A 22,779-nucleotide genomic window follows, 5' to 3' on the forward strand; every position below is an offset into this window, starting at 1 on the left:
ACTAAAGAATTCATAGGGGAATGCATCTTTTTTAGATTGTGTAAGTTCCAGAATGTAATATGGAGGCCTTCCCTTTTATCGAGGCAGTTTTTTTCCGGTGATTGGTAAAGGTTAAACCCACAGTCATACCAACAGTATATTAAACTGAATGTGAAATTTAATTCCATAAAATATTGCTGCATACATTATTATTATGTGACTAATTCTGACAAGCAGCACAGTTTTGCATGTGGCTGGAATGGCAAGCACACTCTGGGTTCCAATTCCACGGCTTGCATTTTCTGTGTGAGGTATGCACATTGTCCCAATTCTTGTATGGGGTTTCTTACACATTCCAAAATTGTGACTTAAGTGATCATAAATGTGAATTTGAGTGCAAATGGTTATCTGTCTCTGTCAGAGTTCTTCAATCCTATTCCTTGAAGTCCGCTATCCTGCCTATTTTCCATCTTTCCCTGCTGCAACACACCTGACTCAAATGATCGGCTACTGTCGACCTTTCTGATTATAAGACCATTTGAATCAGATGAGTTGCCTTAGGAAGAGATGGAAAACAGGCTGGACTGCAGACTTTGAGGAACAGACTTCAAGACCCCTAATTTATATGTGCCCTGTAACTGACTGGTGACCAAGCCAGGGTGTACCCCATCACGCAAAGTCGCTAACCCTTCAATGGATAAGTGGTAGAAAATGGTTTGATGGCATAATTGTGATTATGGACCTCAAAATGCGTGGGCACCAATGCTTAGACCAGTATCAGTATCGATACTTATACGGCATGTCAGTACTTGTAGTCTAGTCAGAATCGGACTGTCCCCGACTGTTGAACAGGCAGTTGGCTGTTGAATTGGCATTTGAGTGAAATGTATGCTATGTTCAAGAAAAGTTTCTGTTGTCTGTTGTCTGTGTGTGTTCGATTTGGTTAAAGTAAACACATTTTCATCACGATTGTAAGATGTAATGGCATTATAATGCGAGTATTTTTACTTCAATAAGCCTGGAAAAAGCTTGATACCAGTTATGTCCATAAATCCAGTCCTCCCACTAAAATAAAAACGCACATTCTAACATAGACAAATGACAAAAGCTCTATATTGTATGACGTGGGGATTAGCCATATGAGCTGCTATTATCTACAGGTTTTAATGCCCACTGAACTTTGCCACTCAAGATAAAGTCCCTTTTTCATCCATCTGTGACAAATTGGAAAGACAAATAAATGGTCATGGTATAGAAATGCCATTAACGGCTGCTTGGTATGAGCATTAGTGTTCCCATTACCTTATTACATAACCAAAACCTTTGGTTGTTGGGTCTCCTTCTTTGTGTGGACTAGCAGAATGGGTTGCAGGGGTTGCAGGGGTGGGGGGTGTGGGGACGCAGATGGAGCACTTTGCTCTCACAAAGCCTTGGGACTCAGAGCAGAGGAACAGAGTTAGACAAAAAGTAAAACAGACAAGAGTGCAGTGGGTGCTAGGAAGAGGAATGGGATCATATGGGGACAGCTCAGGCTATGTAATAAGGAACAGTAGGATAAAGGAGATGTAGAAGCAAATAGACAGAAACGGTGAAGAGCGGAATTTGACCGCAATAAATAGATTGAGACATGGTAGGTGAAGGAGAGTAAAATATGGAAATGAGTGTTACTATTAAGGTGCGTGGTGCAGACGTGTTTAATAACATACCTCATGCTTTGATTCGAGAGGGCTACACTTTAATTTGATTATCAATTATCAGTGTCATTAATCAATGCATTTCTTTTTTTCTGACTGCGGGAGTACTACAACAGCTCTCACATCTTTAGCGATCGAATTGCGCAGTCTCACGCATCCACGACTCACATGCACGCACCACAAAGCTGAGGTGCGTTGCTTCATAATATGAATAATGTGCCATGTGAGGTGTCTTCTTCCTCATTGCCACAGTCACAAATTGAGCGAACTCAAGGAAAATTGTACCAATTTTCAAATTTAACTGGTTTGGGGTTTTGCATCGATGCTGCGGTTGGCTGAATTAAATTTGTATTCTTTGAGCTACAAATAGGAGCTACAAAATGGAATTGTGCGCACTTCTGGGTGCTCGTCAAGTCAGAAGAAAGTAATTTGCGTGACATGTCTTAATCTTATCATGGTTTTTAGAGACCCAAACTTAATGTAAGAAATATTCACTCAGATGTCTTATATTGGCACAGTGGCTCCCATTTGGAGTTATGAACTTTTTTGGGAATTATATTTCCTGGTATTGGCAGGCATTTTAGATTTAATCCTAGTCTTTTGGACAAAAATGCTTATTAGTTTTTGTCACATTTAGTCATTCCTATTCGTGATAGTTTAAGTCTAGTTTTAGTTGACGGAAACTAAAAAAAATGTTTTTGTCTAATGTTTATGAATGTAGTCGACGAAAACTCGAAAAGGTTTTAGTCCATTTTAGTTAAAAAAGGCATACAAGGTTTCCACCCAATCCAAAGACTTTCTGATCGACTACTCCCGTCACCGAAAATTCATTGACGTCAGTCATGTTTTTGTCATCAAAGAGCAACGCTTTGCTCGTCATCGTCTAGTTATTGTCATGAAAAAAATATTTTCCTCATTGTTTCATTGTTGACGAAAACAACACTGTCATTGACATCCAGGTGACAATAATAACACATGAACATGGAAGTTTGGAAGGAGCTTTAACTGTCATATACATATAATAACAGGTTAACCGCCAGTTGTACAGTTAAACTTCAAACAAATACAATACAACTTTATTTAAATGGACACACCCTTAATTTTGAAGACTGGTGGACATGTGACATGGTGATGAACGTAAAAGATGAGAATATATGTCTCTTCCCAATAACCTACAGTATTACTCCCAAAACAGAGAAGACATGTTAACTTGTTGTCTTTGGCATGGCTATGCAGTGTTGTACTGAATGAGGACAGAGACATGTTCTCAACTTTCCTATACGTGGCAATGGGTCCCATTAACAGATTAATGGTCATCATCATATTGTCAAATTAATCCTTAAAACATTTGCTTGCATCTTAAGTGATGTCTCGCAAGACCTATTTTTTTCATTTTTCTGCAAACTATACACTTGTATCTTTAAGGTAAAATTGTTACCTTTCTGGCGGCACGGTGGACGACTGGTTAGCATGATGGCCTCACAGTGAGACACAGCAGAGGTCATGGGTTCACTTCCGGCTTCTTGTGTGGAGTTTGCATGTTCTCCCTGTGCCTGCGTGGGTTTTCTCCGGGTACTCCGGTTTCCTCCCACATTCCAAAAACATGCATGGCAGGCCAATTGAACACTAAATTGCCCCTAGGTATGAGTGTGAGTGCGGATGGTTGTTCGCCTCTGTGTGCCCTGCGATTGGCTGGCAACCAGTTCCGGGTGTACCCCGCCTACTGCCCAAAGATACCTGGGATAAGCTCCGGCAACCCCCGCGACCCTTGTGTGGAGAAACGGTATAGATAATGGATAGATGGATGTTCCCTTTCTCAGGTTGCGTGTCACGTGTGTGAGAGAGAAAAAGAGAACGAGGCGCTAGCAAGTAAGTTAAGTGTATGTGCTTGTCGTGACATTGTGGAGATGTGGTGACGAGACAAGGAGACAAAAGCGAGTCGTGTCTCTATTGTCGACAACAAAATTAATTGTTTACACAGTAAGAAGCAAGCTACTCCCTTTCTACTCTTTCATGTAAATCGTCCCTTTGAATCCAGAAACTGTAAATGTAAAACTCCCTCCCTTGTCTTAAAGGTACACGTCCCTGGTGAATGTCTCTCCCTTGTGAGTCACCACACAGGGCCTGCCAGAATTCACCATAAGAAACATGCACAAGCCAGCAGGTAATCATGAACAGTGCCAAGAAAAACAAGTTAATGTGGTGGAGGGCGCCTTAAGCGGCCAAAATGGCTACGCTGAGAACGCAGAGGGCAGGAGACCACAGAGGGCAGGCCCCCCTGTGGCGGCAGCAGGGCCAACTTCAGCAGTAAATTAGGGGGTCCATCATGATCCACTCTAGTTTACCTCGAATGTCCACCACATGGAAGAGCCCCTCGTAGGGAGGCGGCAGCGGAGTTTGACGAAGACTTACTTGTCTGATGGTAGGTCCGAGGGCACATAGGACAAGGGGACACCCTAGACAGATCGGAGAATGATAACGCAAAACTTTTCAACCCCTTGTACACAGTCCAATGAGAGGCAGCAGACCCGGTAAACCACCTGAGTATAAGGGGTTTGAAGGTCCTCCTTCGGGGCAAGCGGAGGCTGTCAGCCCAATTGCTGTTCATGAGGCTGGCCTGCACTCAGCCTGTTGACATGTGGGTGGTATGCTGCAGAGTGGTGAATCTTTGTCCCCACACCCTCAGCAACAGCCATCCAGAGCTCTGACGTGAACTGCGGGTCTCTAAAAGAGCCGGAATCCAGCATGCGATGAATGCCGAAAGACACCTGCGCTTGAGGTAGTACATGACAGGGGGAGCAACTTCTGGCAACCTGGTGGTCCTGTCCATCATGGTGAGGAGGTGGGTGAAACCGTGCGAAGGCAGGGCTCCCACCAGGTCCACGTTGTCTCAAAACAATGTGAGTTGCGTGGGGAATTAACCTGTTGGAAAATTTCACCATTCCCAGGAACTCCTGCAGGGACTTCACAGTGGAGGGGCATGTGAACCCTGGTGGGAAGGGGGATGGCTCCCTGTGACGTGACATGGTGCCTGAGGAAGATAACTGCTGACAGACCAAATTGGCACATGGCTGGGTTGATGATGAGGGCGTGCTCGTTGAGTCACTGGAATAGCAGCTGGAGAAGTGTCAGTTGGTCGTCCACATCTGCGCTGGCCACTAGTATGTTGTCCCAAGTCGATAAACTAGAACGGCGTATCGTGCAGAACAGATTCCATAAGGCGCTGAAATGTCTGCACATGAGGCAGAAGGTTGTTATGACGGCTGTCATTGGCACATCCGACGGCTGTTCCAGTACATAATAGTAACTACGCACCAAGTCCACCTTGGAAAACATGATGGCCCCCTGTCCTGTATGTGCGCGATGACATACTGATCGGGGTAAAAATGTTAAAACGGCATACTTCTCTTTTTCTTTTCCATTGGGCTAACAGTAACCCCCCAAAAAAACTCCATTGCACACAAAACTGTGTGGCTAATTCTGTTGGATCTGGGCCAGCCTGACGAAAAAAACAGAACCGACACAAACAACCTCTCCCTGTTTTACCATCCTTCTTTCACTTTGCTCTCACCGTCTCGCTCTCTGTCGCTGTCTCTGTCTCCCCTTCCCTGCCCCCCCTCTCTCACTCTCTCTCTCGCCCATTTCAGTAGCACTCAGCTATTATTTAGTTTCATCCCCCTGTCGCCGTGACCTTTTTGCCCTCCAAGTGTACCGACAATGCAGCCAAAGATTTTTTTGTATTGTAAGCCTCTCATATATTATCTGTATTGTCAAAAGGACAACTTCTTCGTTGTCCCCTCATCCCTTTGACCGTTGTGTTTCTGTTCTATTTTCTGTAAAAAATTTTCACATACAAATTTATTTTTACTTCCGAATGCCTAAGTTAATAAAACAGTCTTCCTTTCTGATTTTGTTTCCTTCTCTCTCCCCACTGGCTTTTGACACAAGTGAAACAAAAGGCTGAAACTATCATGGCTGCTCACCAAAGCAAAACCTTAAAACAAAGTTCCATGAAAAGAATGTATATGTTGTTTGACGTGTGAATTGGAGGAGCAAACTCCCCAGTTTGTCTCATTATAAAGAATACGTAGTCCAATCTAACAAAGCCAAAATTCAATCAATGAAACACAAGCTGGGACGGCAGACTCTCAAATTTTATATAATTTGATTATTGATTGTTGTTGTTTTTTGTGTGTTTAGTTTTTGGTACCAAAATGACCCCAATTTACAGTATAGTAATGACACATGAGACAAAAAACAAGTAAGGATAAAATCTCGTCTTTGAGTTACTGCATGAGCATTCGTCAACATAAGCTTCATCTGTTCTTTCATAGTTTGGTGAACTATGCAAAAGAAAATTGACAGAGAGTGGGACAGTTTACAGTTGACAGTTGGTGATGACCCTGTTGAAAAATACAAAATACTTTTTGTTTTTTTTCCCCAATGTATTTGTTTTATTTTTTTCATTCTTGCTTTTGTCATTCCTCTCCCAGCACTTCATTGAAAGAATTTTTACAGCCGATGAGATTCCGAGTCCAGATTTGGAAAGATGGCCCTATTACAACAAGCTGAGAACAAAATGGGCTTATCTTTTGTCCAGGATAGATTGCTTGGAATCATAGGCACTTTACGGCAACTGAAGGATGGACAATAGTTGACTCGCTGTTTGTGATGCTCGGCATGTGAGCCACGGTTCTACTGACAGTTGGTGATAGAAAGAAACATATATAATTTACATACAGAAGTTCATGCAATTAATTTACAGTATGCACTTATGTACACTACGTATGTATATATGTACTACGTGTCCAAAAATATCTTTTGGAATTATCAAAAAAATTCAGCCTAGTTTTCAGGGAACCGTACCACTTCTTTCCAGATATAGTTGGTAAACTTCAAGGATAATTTTTATTTATTTTTTTCTTGCTACCGACATATGAAGATAAGAGATTATTATGACATGAACTAAACAACCATACCTCGCCAAAAATACTTGCGGCTCCCTCCATGCTGCTGACGGCCACTTGACAGCCTCACTGACCAGTATTCTTCTTGTCTTTTCTCCAAATTTGGAGGCATGTCCATTTATTGGTATTCTCACTGTTGTGCCCTACTTACTTCACTTGATAATGTTTGTCTTTTCTATGTTCCATGGTATAATAAATGCCTTGAATATTCTTTTGTACACTTTTGGTGACTGATCACATTGAACAATGCAATCACTCTGATGCTGTGAAAGTTCTCTGCTTGTGCTCTAAGATGTAAGGGCAAAAATGTCAGGCAACCCTTTGAGAACAGCAAAACTTCATTTGAGGTTAATAAGAGGCACTTCAAACACTGGTAGGAGAGTGCTGACTCCCCTTTAACATGACTTTGAATGTGATTGGTTAATTCTAAATATAGGCACATCCCCAGTTGAAAGAGGGTATGCACACATTATTTAATTTGTTTATTTTTAACTTTTTATAACTTAGTTCAAATGAACAATACTCAATCAGTAATGCTTCATAAAGTAGCTTCTATACATAGCTTAACTTTCATCAGCAATGCTCAACTCATCAACGGGAATTGACCTGGCTGCCACTATTTTACATACAACCTAAAGTCACGTTTGTTTAAAATAAAAAATACAGCGTGACATAAATGTGAGCGTTAAATGTGACTCTCTTGCAACTACAGGTGTCACAAACACAAAAATGACAAGGATTAACGTCGTCATGACTTCATCAATTAAATGGATTGCGCCACGCAATGCACTCTGGGAACCGAGTGGATAGACATGACACATCTGTGCAGTGTGCTTACAGCAATGTACCGGCAAAGTGTTGACGCAATCGATGTTCACTAGCGTTAAAAAAAAAAAAATCAAGGATGTATGGTCTGTATTGCTAGCATATGTTTTGGCATTGACAAAAATTCAGCATCTTGAAAATGGCTTCTGAATTGAGAAAGCTATTGTTTATTATTTTAAAAGCATATGCATTCCCTTTTCCCTCCATAGGGATGTCGCCACCAGCAGCTAGCATTAGCTACAATAGCATTAGCATCCAGCTTTGCTGCACTTCACTCAGCAATTGGAAACCTTGGATCGCCGCGAGGAGTTTCACAACGGGCGAGGGTCACTGTCTGGACTTGTACCAGACATTCAAGTTTGGTCGCTGTAATATTCTCAGCAATCACTCTTGCATTTCTTTATTTATTCACGTATTTACAGTGTAGCAAAGTATTATGACATGTGGTCACATCAAATTTCTTCTACTTCTTCATTTCATGTATCGTGCACGTTTACACAGGTGCCAGCCAGTGTTCAGATAGAGAAACGACAGTTGGAAACTGGTTAAATGGAAAATATTCCGGAATGTTACTTGAAGCACTAGTCTTTTCTTTTTCTATCTTTTATTATAATTAATTTCATACTCATAAATCAGCAGGATTCACAATAGGAATATGCAACCCCTTTTGAACCCAAATGAAATTCCATTCTGATTTGCCCTGTGATATGGAGTATGTTCATTCTACATCATAATAGGAATACAAGGCTTCACGTAATTGTGACTGTGATTACCTTTGTATTGAATCCATTTAGGCCAATTGAAAACAGCTGTTTTTACTTTGGAAAAGTAATCATCCGCAATTCCTCCTTTGTTCTGAAATGTTACAGACCAAACCAGTAACTAAATCATAATTTGTGCATTTTTTTTTTTTATTTTAACAAAGAGATTGAAATTTAACACATTTTATTAATCTGATTAATCAATACACTTTAAAATAAACAGTCAATCAACAGATTAGATCTGAAAGTGAACATTCAACACCCAATTCATGTGATCGTTATCAGTTTCGGCCAATCGCACCCATGTATGATCAATATAGTAATCAGGAGCATAAAACCCTGATCGGAACACACTGACTATGAAAGTTTTACCGGTCTTTCAGATCAAACATATCGTATGAGGAAGTAGTAGTAAAAGTAATAGAGAACAAACATTGTAGTTGTTCTGCCTCTGTTCCTTGAAACTGAGTATACACCGACTAATATCCGAATTCAGATGGGAAAGGCTGACGATAATTGCTCAATATAATAAAAAGGTTTTTCAAAAATCCTTCCAAATAAGATACCAACCATTACCTTGGCCCAAATAACTGCAGGTGTGAGTCACTGAGGCATATTTTTTTTCATTGTACCACTGTGTGGGCGAGCATAGAACACTTCTGTACTTGAATATCACACCGCAGGAGGCACCCAGCACATTCACTTGTAGTCCTTTGATTGACACTAATTGTCCTTGACTGGTCCCACTGAAAAAAAAAAAACTGTGGTGGAACGTAACCAATCTCTAGACTGAACATTTGACTCATATTGACAATGTACGTTCTTGGATTCAAAAGTAAAGTTATAGTGATTCAAGATTTATTTGTCATTCAGTAAAATGGTTAACACTGAGTGATGAATTGGTTACATTGCTATTCTCTCTATAACCATACAAAAATATTAAAGATAAAAAAGACCAATTTTGATCAATTAAAGATATATGGAAGTGGAGAAAAGGGGGAGAGGCAATGTTCATAAGTATAATTTAAAATTAATCAATATGTATTTGCGTTTGGCAGTAGTAATAGTCTCGTCATGTATATTGTTTGCAAATATGTTGGTGTTTGTTCAAGTATTGCAGGTTGCAGAGATATTGCACAGTGTCTTGTCCTGGCTGTGACGCTCCTGTAGCCTTAGCCCATAGTGTGAGGCACGTTTGAGAAGGTTGTGTTTTGGATGAGTTCTGTCTTTGACACTGTAGTCTGATGTCTCTGCCTCCTTTGTGGCACGGATGTCACATGTGCGACATCGTGGTGTGAAAGCGATGGAGTTGGTCAGGATGCTCCTCATTGTGCATCTGCCGATGTTGCTGAGCCGTTTGGAAGAATTCCTATTCTCGGTTTCCCCAAGAAGTGCAGTCTCTGTTGAGCCTTCCTGATAATGTGTTATGTGTCATGGATCCATTTGAGGAGTTTGAAGGTTTTCACTCTCTCCACCTGAGTCCACTGATGACAGGCAGCGCAAGCTGCGCTTTCTTCCGCTTCAATAATCATCCCTTTTGTCTTTACCGCATTTAAAGTGACATCATTTTCATAGCACCAGGAAACCAGCTGAGCTACATCATTTCCGTGGGCTGTCGTTTCTCCATTGCTGATAAGGCCGATGACTGTCACGTCAGCAGCACGCTTGATATTGGTGTCCTGGGAGGAGATGCACGCAAGGGTGAAGAGAATGTACAGGAGAGGACTGAGGACACAGCCCTGGGGGGTCCCTGTGCTCACTATCCTTGTCCCTAATGCCCGGGTGCCACTCGAACTTTGCAAGGTATGTCTGTTAGGAAATCCAGCACCCCCAGTCCGAGGGCAAGCCAGTTTGCTTGGGATAACTCTGTGGAACTCTGAGCTGTAGTTAAACAACATTCGAACAGGAGTGTCCTTTTTTTGCAAGGTATATGAAGGTTAGATGGATGAACGTTTTTTGAGAATGGAGCGGTTCTGATGATAAACTAACCGCTGGGGGTCCATTCCAATGTTCCCCTGATTACCCATATATGTGTCATAACTACTTTCTGGTTAAAAATGTCTGTAAAATCCTTCTACAAAACCAGATCTGAAGAGTAGATCTTTGTAACTCACGGCCCACTGCTTTTTGAAGGATAGTCCTCCACAGAGCTTTGCACACCTCATCTGACGATAGATACAGTGACGAGGGCTTTGTGCTGCTTCTGTTGGTACAATCTCGCTGCGGCAGTCAGTGTTGAGTCTGTCAGAGCAGGCATAAAATTCTTTCCGTTCAGATATGCTGAGATATAAAGGTGACATTCATTGTCATTCATCCAGATGCAAATTATTATAGAGCTGCAGAAATCTGTAGATAAGTAATATTTCCGTTATTAGTGTTATTGTTTGTTAATAAATCACCAGTACAAAATAAAATTAGACCAAAAAAATTAAGACATGTAGCGCAAGCAACACAATTTGGTAATATAAGCAATCATCACAAAGGCATGGAAGTTGACTACTCAATTACCTTTGAATTTCAGATCCTGATATTTTTATTTTATTCAAAAAAGAAATAATGTAATTTTCTCATTAAAATATTTTTTGGGCAAAAATAAGTTTCCCTGTATTGTACCTAGGTTGATAAAAATTAAGACATTTTTTTTAAAATTTAGTATAGGTTTACCAATACCTATAGATTGTAAAATAAATAAATAACATACTTGTATTCCAACATGATATTTAAAGTCTCATGTTACAGATTTATGTAATATAAAATTCATATGAGTTTTCTGGTGTTGTTGAATACATTTCATTCTGTTTCCCTTGCGGGTGCAGCAGTCAAGCTAAATTAGAGCATTAGCAGACTAAAAAAGTCTTATTAACTTGTTGACGTTCTTCTTAGCACTGGTATCATGATGAAAAGTAGTCCATGTTCTGTGTTTGGAGCATGCCCGTGTGGACCGAAGACCTTGTTTTCACCAAAACACTCCAACACTATGCCATTGCCTCAATTCAAATGTTGCAATGAGCAGGACACCAGAGCTAATGTTAACATCAACCACAGTGGAACTAGTAAGTCTCGTTTGTCTTTCTGAAAGTGTAAAATAAATTGATTGAGGTATTGTGAGATAAGTTTATTTGTCCTATATTGTTGATGAATTGGTTATTTTATGCTCAGGATGAGGTGCTTGTGTCTTTCAAAACCTCAAACGTTGCTGGCATTCATTGCCTTGCAAATATTTCCAGGTCAAAGTGCAGCTTGAAAACATCCAAAAGATGTCATGTCGTTTAAAAAAGTGCCTTCAACTGTTTGTGCTAATGAACATTTCTTTGTTGTAATGTCTGACTGTCGTGTATGCATTGTTTCACTTAATTTAAAGTTAAATGACTTACTTACATTAATTTTTAGTATTTGTGATTAATTATTTTGTTTTGATTATTGTTTACCTGTTAACTTATTTTTTGCTTGATGTCCGAAATGACTGTTTTTCAGTTTCTTTGGAAACATCAGAGCTGGGCACTTGGCCCTTTTATGCTGGTCTGCCCCCCGCCCTCCAGCTACGATCTCTGTACCGTTCCGGCCTTGAACATCCGGCCTTATTCATAAAGTTTTGTCAACCAACACGACTGCCCCAAAAATGGGCGTCCGGCCGGGCCGCAGGGCCAGGACGTTCCACCCCCGGGATGGACTGCCCAGCTCTGGGAATCAGGATGTCATGTGTTGCACTGTGTCATGATCGTTCGGTTATTGTTTGCAATTCCTGTCCCAAATATTGTGGGTGATTGCATTTTTAGGTTGTACTTATGTGACAACTGTTGAACTACTGTTTTAAAGGGGCTGTAGAATTATTGATAAGTATACTCGTCGTTTTCTGTTCACGCGATTACCTCCCCTCAGAATCACTCTCTGATCAATCTGTCTATAGACACACACTGACAAATAAATTCAATCTGCGCGTCGTTGTGATGGATGTGAAGTGCCACGTGTAACTGAGGTTTTATCTGTGGGCCATGTTGTGTATTCATTTTCACTGTGAACAATTCCTATTCTGTCCCTCTTCAGTCACTCCCTCTTCCCCAAATCTGCCTTGGCTAATCCATCATCCAATCCACACCCTATTTCTGTACCTGCAATGTGTATTCTGGGATCCACAGTGACATAAAATGAGAGAAGAGTGGAAGAAAGGACTCCATAACTGCAAAAGATTTGAGATGGCTTTCCTTTTCATTTCCAAGGCACTCGTATTTAGTCCGTGTAAAATCTGGGCCTGTTTAATTGAACACAGCTGATTTCCTCGCAGGAAGCCATGATTTAATAGTATGAATGTTAATGGTATTATTATATATTCTGCCATCTAATGGAGGAGAATTCAATTGTTCTGCCTGTCACTATATGTCTCAGGCATAGATAGGCGGACAAAGATGTATTTGTAGTTAACAGTGCAAGGTGAAATGTGTACATCTATGACCAAACATCAAGAGTTTATGGAGCCGCTTAAAAATATTGAGCATGAACAACAAATCTTTAGAAGAGTACAAATGACGGTCTTTGTGAAGTGTATGCTTAGTTCTGTATTTTCTCCCGGAGTTTGAATTTGCGTCCAAGGCCCTCCAGCTGTCAAAGCGAATGCCAGCAGCTTTGATCACAAGCCTGCGAATCTCTAGCTTGCTCATATGTTGTTATGCAATTCCTCTTGCTCAAATCGCTTATGCTCACAATTCTGTCCTGCCTCACGCGCTAATCCAAATTCTGCTCTTACAAAGCACTGCTTTGGAGAATTTGGGGAAATTTCGTTTGTACTCCTTCAAAAGCAGCGAGGACACAGATGATGTCATCCCCGCATCTATTTATATAGTGAGTGAATATGTTTGTGAGTCTGATTACTAGGCAGTGGACTGGCATGACGTTTTAGATATCATCAACATGCATGTGAATTGACGAGTCAAAATAGCACATAGGTGTAAATTTGAGAGTGAATGTTTTTTTCTCTTTGTGTACACTGCAATTGCAGGAGAATTACGGCTTATTTGCTTTGTCAACATTTCGTCAAGCATGGCAAGAAGCATCTTTAAATAGAACACATGAATTATAATCTGTGTGCTGGTGTCCCGTCACCAGTAAGAAAGTGGCAAAGAGAAGTGATAGAAATGATGGAAGATGACACACCTTTTATTCCCACAGCATGGATTGCTCTTTTGCGATTACAGTTTATTTGACCCTTTTTAATATGCCATTATATACAATTACATATGATTCGATTTGATTTAACATCATTGCCATTACATATTCCAAGTACAAGGTGACAAATTGCAAAATCCATCAAACCAGAAGTGAATGATCAGTAATTAGAGTATACAGTACAATGGAGCTGATCAGATATGCAATGATGTACAGCAGAGGGTCTTCCATTCTTTTCGAGGTCCGCTGTCCTGCTTGCTTTTCAAGTATTAGGTTGTTAAAAGGATACAGTTGGCATGAATGCACCGCTATGTGAATTTCTACTGTAAAGGTCATGACCACAATCATTGACTGCTTCAAGTCTGGTAAAAAGAGATCGTGTAGATGAGCGTTAGGTATTTTTTGCATTTTAGAATGACACCAAGTAAGTATCCTTCGTCAGATATCACTGAAATTGTGATTAATTCTCTGTATAATATTAAATTGCCATTAGTATCAAGGGTAACAGGAAACACCTGGAGCTCAATATTCACCAACCTCATCAGGGCTGGTTTTAATTCATTGCAAGAAAGCATTCATTACGGCATGGGGTGCGCAGGTCTTGTCTGTTTTACATGTTTCCCTCCTCCAACACACCTGATTCAGAAGATCAGCTCATCAGAAAGTTTCGCAGAAGCTTGGTAAATCAATCAATATAATCTAATGTTCCATAAACTCTTCCTCCTCGTCACGGCAGATTATAATGAAATAAGTAATATTTTGGGCAAAATGTTATCTGATAAAGAAACAGCCTATGCCAAATACACCGGTTACACTTACAATTTGTCAACAGTATCATCATTACTCAAGTTTCGCACTTGAGGGTAAGACCCCTCTATTTGTTTTTATAAAATTGAACTTGTGGATAAAGCACAATTATATAATATACATTTAGTATTATCAAGAAATAATCATGCTCAGCTTTCAGATGCTACATTACGAGTTGCATCATTTATGCTCCACACCAATGTGGCCTGATTCTTATCCTCTTGGGACAAGGATGTACCTGTGGCTAGCTTGAAAGCTACCGTTAATAGTCATAAGATGTAAATTGATTGCTCATGGCGTTGCAGACAAACGTCAATAATACTTGCATCTGCCACACTTGCCAAAAACAAAAAACTCAATCAAAACCATCTTTATGAACACATGGCCGTTCACAATTTCTCTCACGCATCAACATATCTGTCAAACAACACTAATGAAGATGAAGAAGCTAATTAAGGATGACATTGAGGAGCGATGGGCGGCCGTGCTATTTGACGTTATGGGGTCGACTTGAACCTATGCACATGGCCAATATAGGACACTGGGTTGGTGAAAGATAATGCTGTGAGGGTATGAATATCTTTGGTATTGTTTGAAATATGAGGAGTACCAAATCCCTTGATAGCAAGAATTTCCCAGAAGTATTTTTTTCCTATACAAGCTCATCTGACGCATACATGCATGGTTGGCCTAGATCGAGAGGGTGAGAGAGTCGTGCAGGTACAGGATTGATTATTATGTATTTTACAGCAACAAGGAAATCCATCAAATGACACGCACAATCTAGTATTTATTTTAGTTCACCATATACCGTATTTTCCGAGCCATAGGGCGCTCTTTAAAGTCCCTAATCTTCCCCAAAACAAACAAAGCGCCTTGTAAGGCGACTGCGCTCATTATATGGACAAAGTATCACTCTCGACCATCAACCCTTTTACTCATTGGGCTGTTCGGAGTGCATGTTAGCACACCCTGCTGGACAAAGTCTGAGTCATCTATGCTTCGAATTGACCGTGACTTATACATTATGTGACTATGGTGTTTGGGTGATGGTGTAGGAGAAAGCTGGACAAAAGGGCAGCTGTCCACAATGTTGTAGTCTGTCTTATCATTTATGTTATTGCAAGCAAGAAATGTCCCAGGTTTAGACAACAGACTGCAAAAAGCCCAAAGCACAACATGTTCATCTCTCTAAACAGCCATGCACATCTCTCTAAACAGCCATGTGATTGGCTAAGTCTGAGTGGCTCGCAAGAAGCCATTGCTGTAATTGGCTAAGGCTGAGTGGCTCCCAAGAAGCCATTGCTATAATCTTTTTGTTATTTTTATTTCTTTTGGGTATATTCATGGCATGAGAGATACATGTTTTGTGTTAATCTTATTTCTTTGTTTCATTGTTGGCTTGTATGCTGAGTTTTTTTGGTTTTGATTTGAAACTGTGACTCTAAGGAGTGTGGTGACCAGTGAAGTCCCTCCCCTGACGTTGTCTAGTATGCGTATTGCCGTGACACCTTTTATTGGTTAGAGTCAGTGTCATTGGCAGTGATTCCTTATAGTCCAGGACATCTGTCATTGGAGTGATACCTCTGGCAGCGATGCCTTAAGGGATTGAGTCCTGGTGACCGCTACAGCTAGCACGAGCACGAGCTAGTGCTAGCTAGTGCGGCACGCCTAGTATATGCATTAAATACGGAAATAGCACCCTCCACTGGTGTTGCGCCCTTTGATGTAGCGCGTCATATGGCCGTAAAAATACGGTAGTCTTCACATTATTCTATGTTTGTGGTATTATTAGTAAACCACAATAAAGTCAGGGACAGATGCCTTCTGTAGTAATGTTCTATGTCTTGCTTCAGTGCAAATTTATAACCACAAAAAAATCTAAATTGCACTCCAAAGGGTATTTTTACCATGGAAGAATATGATTTGCAATTTTATTACTTCTTGTGGCTTGGTTCAGACCTCTTCAAATCAATGACACCGGGCAATTCTTCATGGCTTCAGTTCGCGTTGAGATTTGTTTTCTCTCCGGTTATCTTTTACTCCAGACTGCAGAATATTAATTGTATCAAAATCAGGTCAATATTTTTTTTTCCGACCAATTCAACGCAATCCACGTCATAATTGGGTATTCCAGAATAAAGCTAAATATCTCTTTCTCCATTTGAAAGGATAATGTCAATAAACTTGCCAATGTATTGTGCCAATATATTGTTTTGTCCTCGATCATGACATATTGTAGTCTCCTGCTTATGTCATACGGACACTGGGTCTAGAAAAAGAACTGAGTAATACATAGTAAGAGGACGTTAAGCCTGTTTACAAGCTAGGGCAGACTTGCACTGATGCAGCTTGGCAGATTTCACCCTCGGGTTCTCTCTCTAACTGTACGCAATGCAAGAACCACTACACTTGGGACTTGTGATTTTCCTCAGATAATGACTAAAACAATTTGCCTGTCTCAGACCAATTGACAGCGAAAACCTGCAAAAACATATAGAGGATACACAACATTTAAAGTGCCCATAGCGACAAAGCAAAAAACACAACACAACACATAGGAATACTGTATGCAGAAACAATATCACAAGTCAAGTCGAGTCAAGTTGACCCTTAATCACAATAAAGGCTCAAAAGAGCTTCACATTGCCACAGTCTACAAAAATCAAAAACCTTGTTTGGTCTCTTGGCCCCATTGGGGCTACAAAAAAAAAAAATCTTTACGGTTAGGTTGACCAGGCTGCATTGGATGCTGTGTGGGCAACATTAACCTCGTGATATGGTGCAATATAAGGCAGTAATAAATTATAATCATTTATTGTAATAATTTAATTATTACAATTCATTACCTAAAAATACATCAAGCCTGCTTACTTTGCCGCATGAAAAAAAAGTTTTTATGATTTAATAAAAATGTCCTTTCTTTTGGTCAATGTTAAATAGCTCATAATATTAGTATTGCAGCATTCGACCCCCCTATCGTATATATGGCATGTTTTTGTATTATCATGCAACCCTTTCCATTATCACTGTGATCCTGCCATACCTGCCTCAAAAGCATTTTCTGAAACATTCTGTTCTTGAATATGTTTGCAAAATCTATCATGTCCTGATAAATATAGTGTCGAGTGGTGCTATTTATGGAAGCTTTATGCCTATGCTGTGTTGCATGGTGAGAGAGGAGATGGATTGGAAGAGGGCTGCTTGTGAATGAACTGGAATGATTGGCCTCAGCGAGCTCAGCATATCTCCATATGAGCGCTCCTGCTGGAGTGTGGTGACACAACATGCATATGTCATCACCTTTTGTTCTGCCGGGAACGGGAGCCTTCAGAGTATTCATGGGATGTCAATTAACACAGGAACTTCAAGTGTGTGTCTCATGGTCCTTTATGTGTACGAGAAGTAATAAATGGGCTTTATTTTGAGATTAAGCCAGTTTTTCTTTAGGCGGATTTGTGACTGTTTTGATTTGTTTATTTTACCTTTTTGTTTTTTGTTCTGCCTAAATTAGAAACTGTCTGGGGCTTTTCAGGACCGACTGCAGGAATATATAAACATGATTTAAATGTTAATTTATTCCATAAAAAGCCATTTTAAAACGTTCTACATACACCAAAACAATGGGACTCACCCACTAATAAATTAAATGTTTGTGTTCGCAAGCAGACCAAAAATGGAAAAGCACTGTCAGATTCATGACATGTATGTACTGGCCTATTTTTTTTTCATACCACTGTACGCCTGGTGATAAATCAAAATTCATTCTATGACCCCACGTTTGCATAAGCAACCCACTCACTACAAAAGAGCTTTAAAGTTGCGGGAGCGTGGTCATAACATTCCACAACCTCCTCCACAATCTTTATTTATTGATCTCTCTCTCTCTCTCTCTCTCTCTATATATATATATATATATATATATATATATATATATATATATACATACATACATATACTTTTTTTTTCAAAAGGTTTGTTTCATCGCACAACTAAATACAGAACCTGGCATATTAAATGATATCAATCTTTTTTTATATCTCCGAACTTTAAGTGGAGAATACCGCACATGAAGCATGCATAGAAAAATACAACACAAGTTGTTAAAATAGTAATGAATAATTATGGCACAGCAAAGAATCATTTCTGGTCGATAGAATTTGTGACAGAAAATAAAAATGTCGTCTGTGTTACGTCACTGGCAAGCCTTTGTGTGTCATGATCTTTTTGACGGTTTTTGTTCAACTTTAATTATCAGGGGGGGGGGGGAATGTGTGTGTGTGTGCGTGTACTAGATAAATATGAAAACTTGGATTGTGACATATGAGCGGTTTCTGTGTTTTTTCCGGTTGCGTGATCAGCGGACAGCCAGACAGACAGCGGCAGATTTCTTTATAAGCACATAGATGCACTAGAACGGCGGCAAGAGGCTGAAAGGGATGAGAAGTTTCCTCAACAGTTACTGTACTTAGGACATTGGTCAACTCATTAGCATACGGACCATTTAGGTACTGTCATTAATATTATTGATTTTATAAATATATAAATAGTTTCAACACAGAGTACATCTTGGTAAAAAATGCATTTGATGTTTTCCCCCAAGGCTGATCTGATCCCCTCATTATTTGTGCGTTGCATCGTCTGAGGATGTTCTTAATCAGTTTTCAGAATATGCACAAAGTCAAGAATGAAGAGATGTTTGACACATTTGTGTGTACGCTCGTTTGTCACACAAATTGGTTTCTACGCACAGATAGTGAATTAAGCCCAATATCTTCAAACATTGTCATTCTTTGTGATGCTGTAGACCGATAAGGCCACATATTATTTTTAAAACACCTGATTCATTCTCTCTCTGCAATGATTGACGCTCATCTCTTCCTCTGTTTCTCTCCCCATCCTGACTCACTCAGCATACCACGTTTCACCTTCTGCATTACTGGAAGAGCCGAGGTGGGAGAGTCGTCACCTTCTACAAGACTTCTACGACAACCAGTCTAAGTTCTTCTCAGAGCTTGACAAAAACTGTACAGAACCAGGTAAGATTTGCGGAGATTGTCGTGGGGACTAAAATGTTACTTTGACTGTGCTTCTCAGCCGAAACATGAAAGTTTCTAGTGTATTTTTTGATGGTTTTGTTTTTGCTATATTGGGGTCCTTTTCACTCAAGTATCTTTTGATAGTGTGGTCAAGTGTGTCCACATTAATGGGTATTTACTGGTGTTCTGTTTTTTTGATTGTTCAAAAAACGGTAAAGTTATCAAGAAAGGCAAATTTTGTCCCAATTGTGTTTAGTACCGCTGTTGCACTTGATTTAGTTAGCAACCTTCTTTCTGTTTGTATTCCTTGCATGTGCCGGTGACCAATAAAAGAGAGTGCGACATTGTGGCTTGTTGGCAGCCATTTTGGTTCAATTGAAATTTTCACTGTATGAATATAGGCGGAACCTTAGTTGCTCATCAGGCGTAATATATATAAAATATATGCCTGCAAATGTTCCTAGATTTCAGTTCCTGTTGGCATAGTGGTCAAGTTGTTGTTCTAACATTTGTATGAAAAATCATATATTTGCATGATTTACTTATTGGGCGACAGTCTTGATTGTACTGGCTGAGTAATTACATGTAATTGAAATACTAACACTATTGTTAGCCTTAAAGCATCATTGTCCTGGTCATGAAAGGGTATAGATTATTAATATATTTAATTTAATTTCTCATTCAACTACTGTGTGCCTGGCATCATATACTTGTATATAGCAAACGATTCAAGTGGTGAAGAACAAAGCTGCAATTACCAATCAGTCTCCAAACTAATGACTCGCTGGACACTTCACATCTATTTTTCCTTGCTGTTTTTTTGTTTAAGTTAAGCTGTTTGAAGCAGTTTGGCCAACTGAGTTGATCTTAAAGTCCTCGATAAATATGAATACTCGGACAATTCTTTACACACAGTGAAATCCAAAACACAAACAGGGAGAGAAAAGGTGAAAGATGGCCAAAACTGGAAAAACCTGTTTCAAGACACGTGCCAAACAGAAATCCACTGATCCTTCTGTAAGGTGTTTTAAGATTAAGACCCTTTAGTTTTAATTAAACTGTAGATTGTTTGGACCGGTGAAATATGTTCATCCATATCATGACTTTACATTGTTTTAAAATGGTCAGTTTTAAAACATCTGTACTGACAAATAACTTTGAACATTTTGTAATGTGTAATATTTTTTTTATGTTAAAACACAATGCAAACGATGATCAACTGAGAAAATTAGAAAAACATTGATATTTATTATAAATTTGAAGCTATGATTCTACATATGGTGTCAACATCATCATAGCTGCAAATCAGTATAATCGAAAGATGACATTTGATTGCTGCGTGGCACGCTGTGCAAACTCCATTCGCAATTTTAATGCTTCCCACATCACCCTGGGTGGTGATTGTACCAATGATTCAACAGACTTTCGCACCACATACCTTGCACAACGGCCAGCTTCATATATTCCACATAGCTTTAGCGATACTGGCACAAAAGTGATGGCATGGAATTTCTCTTAGGAAGGCAATTGAAAATCATAGATGCCATTCAGATGTGCGTTTCGCTGCATGTTCAGTCATTGTTTACGACCTTGTCATGATTACTTTCTGAATTTTTCAACTTACAAACCAAAGTAGAGTGGTAAAAGCTCGACTCTGGCTGCTGTCACGGCTATTCATTGCGTCTGATGGAGTAAATGTTATTGATATTGGTATTATTGGTATATATATGTATATATATATATATATATATATATATATATATATATATATATATATATATATATATATATATGTGTGTGTGTGTAGTGATAGACCAATATGCTTCTTTGAGGGCCGATACCGATTATTAGTGGTCATGGAGGCCGATAACCGATATTTGAATCCGATATTCATTCATGTTGAAAAAAGGAGTATAATGATGTCAAAAATTCTGAAAAATAAACACTTCAAAACTTAACTTAGTTTTAACGCCTTTAAGCACTTGTTTATTAAACAACTTAAGTCATTTACAATAGTTTGAAGTTTTTTTACATCTTAGAAAATAGACGGTTTAGTTCTAAAAGTCTAACAAAAAGTGCACATAGCTCCCAGGCTCAGTTGCATGTCTTGTAGTTCAATGAAAACAAACGTCTCTTTAAAGTTTACTACGGCAAATAGTTTTCAATTAGTTGTGACTTGTAGTAGACTGACATTTATTTAAATTTCGGCAAAGTCTCTTGCCTTACCTGATTATGTTATGGGACCTCTCCAGTAGTGAGGTGAAAAAGCAAACCGGCAACTTACTGCTGATTGGCTGCTAAAAGGAACCAATCAGATGGTGATGTGGGCAGCCCAATCTGCTTCTGCTGGCAGGGTCACAAGCACAGCAGAGAGAGAGGAACGTGTGCTTTAGCAAGCCAAAATAAACCAGCGTTTAATTTATCGGCCTTGAAAGTTAAAAAAAAAAAAAGGCAGATGGCGATAATCGGCAAAATGACAAATATCGGCCCACATAATCAGTCTATCACTAATGATATATACTGTATATATTGTATTTGAATGTCTCTTAAAAACACACAAAAAAACAAAAAAAGTTTGTAAATAGAGGTACTGGTGTATAGTTGTAAACACACTTCCATTGAATGTCACATTGTACATGTATCCCCAACATATCTGCTCCTCACTCCCTAAGTTGTGTAACTCTTGAGACCTTGTTGTGTTTTCTCTTTCTGCGCACCATTGTGTCGTTCCCCTGGCACTTAGAGTGTGAGTGTTTTCCATGTGGGATCCCGGGGCTGAAAAAGGCTGATCTCCTGCCAAGCATTCTCTTGATCTCATTGTAAACACACCACACATGTATTGCACACTCACGCACACGCCATTTTTCAGTTTTATGATACAGATACATTTGAGCATGTATTCTCACTGCATTCAATGCATTCTGTTTAGGACACAGTCTATAGACTGTTCCTATTCAATGAAGCTGTGTGTGTCTCCAGAAACACTAATTGCCTTAATGGGGATTATTCTTGCTTTCCTTCACTAAAAAGAACATTTTCTAGGGCTCCTTTTCCTTTGGTTTAGTCTCTCTCTCTCTCTCTTTTATTTTAATTTTTTTCTTTTACTCTTCTCATTTCAGAGTGACTCACTGGTCATATACTGTAACATTTACATGTGCGCAGATTCACACGCTTATAAAGCATATCTGTCTGCAGGCTTTAGACGGGTAGTAAGAAGCCGTGAGTCTTTTCCATATGAAACGTAAACCAAAACATGGAGACGCTAGTTAATAGGATTCATTATTTTCTGCATGATTTAGTCATATCGTGTTGTTGTTCCACCATCTTCTATAAAAATAGAATGTGTTGATGTGTGCTGACGTTTTTGACTGTGAATTTCAATTTGTTTAGGGAGCTTTCACCTGAACACGTCAGAGGAAAACAGATATATTTTTAGCGGCAATATTTGACCTAGAAATATGAAACAGTGATGCTTAGGTATGTGACAGGACTGGCCTCAAAATAGCCCCCTTTGTCAAAATGGTTCTTTCTGAATCCTTTGAGGTCA

The 22,779-nt window shown here is 39.5% G+C and overlaps 1 protein-coding gene across 1 annotated transcript in view; it reads left to right on the forward strand.

Annotated features, from left to right (window-relative positions):
- slc24a3 (solute carrier family 24 member 3) overlaps positions 1-22,779 on the forward strand; it is a 65,279-nt gene that overhangs the window by 1,586 nt on the left and 40,914 nt on the right. The window contains exon 2 of the mRNA XM_088304046.1: positions 19,107-19,232. Within this exon, the coding sequence (XP_088160172.1) occupies positions 19,107-19,232 (126 nt within the window). The remainder of the gene's footprint in view (positions 1-19,106; positions 19,233-22,779) is intronic.

The sequence above is a fragment of the Idiotropiscis lumnitzeri genome, chromosome 9, assembly GCF_059441095.1.
Source record: "Idiotropiscis lumnitzeri isolate Australia: NSW breed Sydney's pygmy pipehorse chromosome 9, RoL_Ilum_1.0, whole genome shotgun sequence".
In the NCBI taxonomy this organism is placed as follows: Eukaryota; Metazoa; Chordata; class Actinopteri; order Syngnathiformes; family Syngnathidae; genus Idiotropiscis; species Idiotropiscis lumnitzeri.